At 40.5% G+C, this 6444-nt stretch overlaps 1 protein-coding gene across 4 annotated transcripts in view; it reads left to right on the top strand.

Annotated features, from left to right (window-relative positions):
* The window catches only part of flnc (filamin C), a 37000-nt gene extending 32086 nt beyond the window's left edge, over positions 1–4914 (top strand). For 2 of the 4 annotated variants that reach the window (XM_015376744.1, XM_015376741.1), the window contains 5 exons: positions 1588–1720; positions 1798–1974; positions 2068–2286; positions 2712–2933; positions 4247–4434. In XM_015376744.1, coding sequence (XP_015232230.1) covers positions 1588–1720; positions 1798–1974; positions 2068–2286; positions 2712–2933; positions 4247–4434 — 939 coding nt within the window. Of the gene's footprint in view, positions 1–1587; positions 1721–1797; positions 1975–2067; positions 2287–2711; positions 2934–4246 lie in introns of all 4 variants that reach the window. The other 2 variants (XM_015376740.1, XM_015376743.1) reach the window with 2 other exon arrangements.
* Positions 4915–6444: the final 1530 nt, after the last annotated feature.

The raw sequence follows: 6444 nt of genomic DNA, 5'->3' as shown, positions 1-6444 counted from the left end.
GGGGTGAGTAGAAAATGAAGGCTAATCATGTTTTGGGTGTACTATTCCTTTAACTTGTAACTCTTTCAGAAACCAGGTATCCCGGCTGTTCAGGATCACTGTTGCATTTAAACACAAGCTTTTATTGAAGTTTGAGCAAATTAAGCTGTGGAAGAACTTTGAGGCGGTTCTCTATCTTTTTTTTTTTTTCCTCAGAATATTTTTTTATAGAATTTTCATTTTAACATACAACATTGCACACTGTGATGTTTACATCTAGGTCTAGAGTGTACAGGAAAAAAAAAAAGTCAGAATGGGAAAGCAACACCACCAAAACAAAACCCCTAACCCATACCAGCAGTAATAGTTATAGTACAGTCGGTCCCTGTTCCTGGATAACACCAAAGACTTAAAACCTAACTGGAACTCAAGTTCAACATAGGTAGGAAGGTCGACAGGGAAATATCTTTATCTCAATTTATAGTGATGGAAGTACTTCAAAAAGGGTCCGCACACAGTAAAAAAGTTTTCTTCTGAGTTAGTTATTGACGAATTTTCTCAAGAGTAAGGCATGACATAATATCTTTGAGCCACTTAGCATGGGTGGGCATGGCCGCATCCTTCCATCTTACATTGTCATTAAACTGTCAGGGCAAAGAAATGAACTCTCTGCATTTAACCCATCCCCTTGGGGAGCAGTGGGGTGCTTTTGTGCAGCGCCTGGGAAGCAGTGTGGAGGTTAAAGGTCTTGTTCAGGGAGCCAGAATTGGGGTCCGTGGGGCTTAAATTCAGAACCTCAGGATTCCAAGGGCAATGCCCTAACCACTAGCAGGCCGCCACTCACCAAAGCAGGCATTAGCGTGAATGGTCCCATAGCGGCAGCTCATTCCACCCAGCTGGGATACAAACCCAGGCTTCCTGTTTGCAGGATGTGTGACCTACCACTTTAGCTAGCCCTGATGCTGCCATAGCTCCAGGTTTCAGACATTCATTTTGAGGCAGAGGCTTCTATCTTCCACACCGTCCTTTTAGTCCGTGATGACCTTAAAACGGCTAGACTGTGGACATTGACGCTGCCCAATTGAACCGCGTTACGATGGTCCCTGGGTGGTTTCTGAATGTTATGACCAATTTTCTTTGAGCTGGGAATAATTTTGGTCAGATGGATAAAATGCAGTTTGGTCTTTCAACAGGACTATGATCATCAGCACATATCAGAAATAGCCCTGGAGAGCTTACATTAAGCTTCTCAAATTGCCTTCCAAAAGCTCTGACCTCAATCCCATAGAAAATTAATGGACTATGATTAAAAGTGGGCTCCGTATCAGGAAATCAAGCAATTTGAAAAAGCTCTGATGAGAAAAGTTGGCAAATTTTCTGCCAGAATAAATCCAGAATGTATTTGATGCCTACAGAAGGCCTGCTGTTTCTCCACAGTGAGCAAATGGACATTTATTCAAATATTGATGGGAGTCTCTATTGTTATGTGGACATTAAATCTGCAGTTATGAGAAAAAACTAAATAAATTCAAATGTCTCTTTCAAAGCTAAAAAAATGTATTAAATTAATGACTATAGTTTGGGTGCAATCCTCTCTTTTTCCTGTAGGAGAAAGACTTAAAGGTAAATCAGGAGGCTTCCTTCATGGTGCAGCGTAATGGTGCCCGAGGCGCGGTCGACGCCAAAGTTCACACGCCTTCCGGATCATCTGAGGAGTGCTACGTCACTGATCTCGATGGCGGTATGTGAAAAAAAAGATGAATTTCATTCTAACTTCAAAGGAGCAACAGTTCAAATGATTTCAAAATGTTCCTTCAGACAAGAGCTCGATCCGCTTCATTCCACGCGAGAACGGCGTCCACTCCATAGATGTCAAATTCAATGGCTGCCATATTCCTGGAAGCCCCTTTAACGTTCGAGTGGGAGATCCAGGTCTGATTGCTGATCCTGGGATGGTCACTGCGCACGGCGCCGGCCTGCTGGGGGGAACCACAGGTAGATATCACATGTACCTCTTACACTATTAACGTGTTACATTCAGCAAAAAAAAAAAAGAGTTCTGATAAAATCTGCTCCTCGTTCCACCAGGGGTGCCCTCTGAGTTCGTGGTCAACACCTGTAACGCCGGCTCAGGCGCTCTGTCCGTCAACATCGACGGGCCTTCCAAGGTGAAGATGGACTGTCGGGAGTGTCCAGAAGGCTACAGGATCACATACACGCCCATGGCGCCCGGCAACTATCTGATCACCATCAAATACGGCGGGCCTCAGCACATAGTGGGCAGCCCCTTCAAAGCCAAAATCACAGGTCTGCTCGACAGTCATTCCTCCATCTGATCTGTGGATGACAAATGTCACAATAATGAGACAAATGTTCTGCTAAAAAGAAAGAAATTGTGGCAGGTTATGTCATACGCATCTGTGCCTCTATTGATGAAAGCTGCCAGTCTTCTTCACTACAGCCATCCAGTATTTTCCTTTCACTGGTTATTAGTTTTTTTAATGTGATACCTTCAAGATTTTAAGAATCCCCCAGAAGTTATGAGAGTTTACCTTATCCCCGAGTGGTGTTAGATAATTCTCTATTGGAGCCACTTTCTCTTTTTTGTCTGAATTTGAACTAATCAACAGCTTCTGTGCTTTCCTCATTCCTCTGTTGATACTCAGTGAGTTATGTAACATCGAAGGCACGACATTTTCCGATAAGTTTTCTGTTACTCTCCTCCTCTGCAGGAGCGCGTCTGTCAGGGGGACACAGCCTCCACGAGACCTCCTCCGTTTTGGTGGAAACTGTCACAAAGACCGCCAAAGTCGGCGCCGCCTACAGCTCGTCGTCCTCCGCTACTTCAGCAGCACTGAAATGTGACGCCAGCAAGGTTGTTTGTCGTGGAGCGGGACTGTCTAAAGCTTTGGTCGGGCAGAAAAACAACTTCACTGTTGACTGCAGCAAAGCAGGTGGGAAGATACATTTAGGATATATCTCTGGGAATTGTACACACATACCAAACAGAGGGATTATTTTCCATTTGCATGGATGCATTTGCACCTAATGGTCATTAAAGATGCTAATCCTAACAGTAAAAACACATTCAAATAAAGTCTATATATTCTTTGTGGGATCTCACAAAATATTTTCTTCTTAAAGGCACATGGAAGAGAAAAAAATGGATAATCCTGCTTTGAATGTATTCAGTTTGACTTTACTAGAAAATAAAGCTAAACCGACAAGAAAAAAAAATTCAAGATCGATCATTAAGGATTCTGGAGCGTTATAATTGCATAGGGTACACCCATATAAGTAAGAAACTGACTTGTTGCCAATGTTACCAGACTCCTAGCCTCGTGAGACCATCCTGATCTCGCGAGCTTTCAAGATTTCACTCGCTAATCAGTCTGGAGACTCTCCGTTGAAGAAAATTTGGAGCCGTTCACCAAACGAACGTCCAATCAGCGTTGGCTTTGAGGCGGGTTGAGGTGTGACGCAACGAGAAGCGCGACAGTTCAGTCTAAAGAACATGGCGGCTTCAGCCGATGAAACTAGCGTTAGCGTGGCTATCTAGCAAGTTTTATCGGAATTACAGAGTATTTCTTCACTGAAAGAAGAGCAAAACACTGCTCTGGAAAAGCAGAGGAAAATATGGTTTTGCTCTTCTCCCGACTGGTTTCAGCAAGAGTTTGATCTATCAATTGGCTCCTCTTCGTCGTCGCTCTGTTAGTACGTCATATGCTTTGTTGATCTGATTGGTTTATTTGGCCCGTCTATCACCAACATAGGCCAATCAGCTAACCAGTATTTTCGCCCCTTCCCAAAATTACTTCAACGGAAGGTTTCCAGATGGATATGCGGAGCAAATCCATCTGGCGTAGTCAGGTTACCAGACTCCTGGTACTGTAGCACTTTCACATAAGGCTGTAGTGTTTTTCTGTATTCATAAATATCACAAATAGATAACCTTTTAAGAAGAAAACATCATTAACAACCTGCAGAAAAGGAGGAAACATTGAACAAGAAAATTACAGCGTACCCTTTGATAAGCCTCCATATGCCTCATGTGATAAAATCAGATCAAGCTCATATTAGTTTTCGGGAGTGTAGATTACGTACTGATTAGATAACGATTTAAAAGAAGTTAGCAAAAAACAACATGAAGATTACCAAGACTCCTTTTTTTTAAAGTGAAAATACATCTAAAATGAGTTGGGCTGATTAGGAAAGGAAAGTCATGTTTGGTTTCTATAAAATCTCTTTTTTTTATCATTCTGTCCAGGTACCAACATGCTGATGGTGGGTGTGCATGGACCCCAAGCTCCATGTGAGGAGGTTTATGTCAAACACATGGGAAACAAGATGTACAACGTCACCTATACAGTCAAGGATAAAGGCAGTTATACCGTCATTGTCAAATGGGGAGACGACAATGTCCCAGGGAGCCCCTACAAAGTGACCGCACCTTAAAAAAACTGCAATACGCAACAATTTCTAGACCTGTACTCCTTTCTGATCATCTGCAAACAAACTTCTTTAGTTCAGGTTTTCTGACGCAGCACACTTTTCAAAGTGCTCACCAAAAACGAAATAACTTTGCTTGCAGCTGTACTGATTGTTGAAAATCAGTTGTGCCAATGTTTTTTTTTTTTTATTGACTTCTGAAATGAGTGATACACTCAGACGTAGATTAGCAGGAATGGAGCAGTAGAGGGTTTGTGTGAAGCTTGTTGATTAAAATCTGCTCCGTCTTTACTGTATTGATGTAAACAGGCGACACACTTCAATAGTTAAGAGATGCTGAACTTATTGATGGTGTTAAAGTTTGTTGTTCTGTGGTTTTGTATGGTTTAAGAATGAAAGATTACATTTTTTTTGTTATTAACCTTTTTGGTAAGTCTTTGAAGACCTAATAAAGATTTATTTACTAACTTTCCTGCCAAAAATGATTGGAGTTATTTGATTAAACTCAGGCACTCATAAGGTGGTTTATTGGTTTAATTAGAAATTCTGATAAAAAAAACCAAAAAAACTTGTACAAACAGTGGCGAATTAAAGGCTTTTTTTTAAAAGTTAATATTGCAGTTTGTCATTAGACATCAACAGGACACTGGAAATAACACAAAAATGTAACTTTTTGTCCACATGGCAGCATCATGCTGTGGGGAAGCTACTCTTCAGCAGAGACAGATGAAGTTAGTCAGACTTGAAGCCAAAATGGATGTTGCTTAATTTAGGCCAATCATGAGAGAAAACATTTTAGAGTTAAGAAGGAATGGCTCTAAGGTTCACCTTTTTCTCCTGTCCGGGAGATAAAATAAAGGACAAAACATTTATTAGACATTGCTGAACTGATACTTTTATTCTCCTTATTTACAAAATGATTTAGGTTAAACACAGAGATGGGAAGTAACGAAGTACAAATACTTCGTTACTGTACTCAAGTAGATTTTTCTGATATTTTTACTTTACTACTTATTTTTATGGCGACTTTTTACTTCTACTCCTTACATTTTTACACAAATATCTGTACTTTCTACTCCTTACATTTTAAAAAATTGGCTCGTTACTTTAGTTTTGAATCATTTCAATGGAGTTACCGTTATTATTTTTCACGTCATCAATACCAAATTCAATCTAATTGGATGGGAATCTACGTTGCATTTGACGCACCACTACAAGATGAATCGACAGATTCGGCGGTATTAATTCGCGGCAAATCATCGCAGCTTGGTGGCGGTGGCGTTAGCATAGTAGCATGGACGACGAGATGATTGAAAATGAACACAACGGAGATCTAGTCCTATTGGCAGACATCCATTTAAAATGTAGGCAACGGCATGAAAAAAGTGGTTTCTACTTTTACTTTTATACTTTAAGTAAATTTACAAGCCTGTACTTTGTTACTTTTACTTGAGTAAAGAAGTTTAATCAGTACTTCCACCTTCAGAGTATTTTTTAACACAAGTATCTGTACTTTTACTCAAGTACGGAAAGTTAGTACTTTTGCCATCTCTGGTTAAACATGACGGCAGCGTCATCAGGTTGGGACGTTTACCTTCATTAGAAACATACATTAAAAATCAGGAGAAACCCTCCCAGACATAAAAAAAAAACTAAAGTCTTGATGTACCTTCCAGCAGGAGAACAATGAAAAGCATCCAAGCAGTGCAACTTTAGAAACCTTGTTTCTGTGTGAAAATGGCCTAGTCAAAGTTCAGTGTAAGACTTGATATCTCTACCTTCGGTCAGACTGAGCTTGCACTATTTTGCTTGGAGCAACTGTCAAAATGTCAGTCTTTAGATGTGAAAAGCTTTGTACCACCAATACTTTGGATCTTTACACTAAACTGAACCCATATGCACGCTGTACTTAAAGTTTACATGCAAAGAATTAGAAAACTGTGCACCATTTTCTTTACCCCTTAATAGGGACTGAATTCTACTCTGTGGCCATCAAAAAAGGTCTATTCACTTTCA

The sequence above is a fragment of the Cyprinodon variegatus genome, unplaced genomic scaffold (genome assembly GCF_000732505.1).
Source record: "Cyprinodon variegatus isolate N-32 unplaced genomic scaffold, C_variegatus-1.0 Scaffold140, whole genome shotgun sequence".
In the NCBI taxonomy this organism is placed as follows: domain Eukaryota; kingdom Metazoa; phylum Chordata; class Actinopteri; order Cyprinodontiformes; family Cyprinodontidae; genus Cyprinodon; species Cyprinodon variegatus.
Note: the sequence above shows the minus strand (reverse complement) of the source record. Positions and strands in the feature narration are given on the sequence as shown.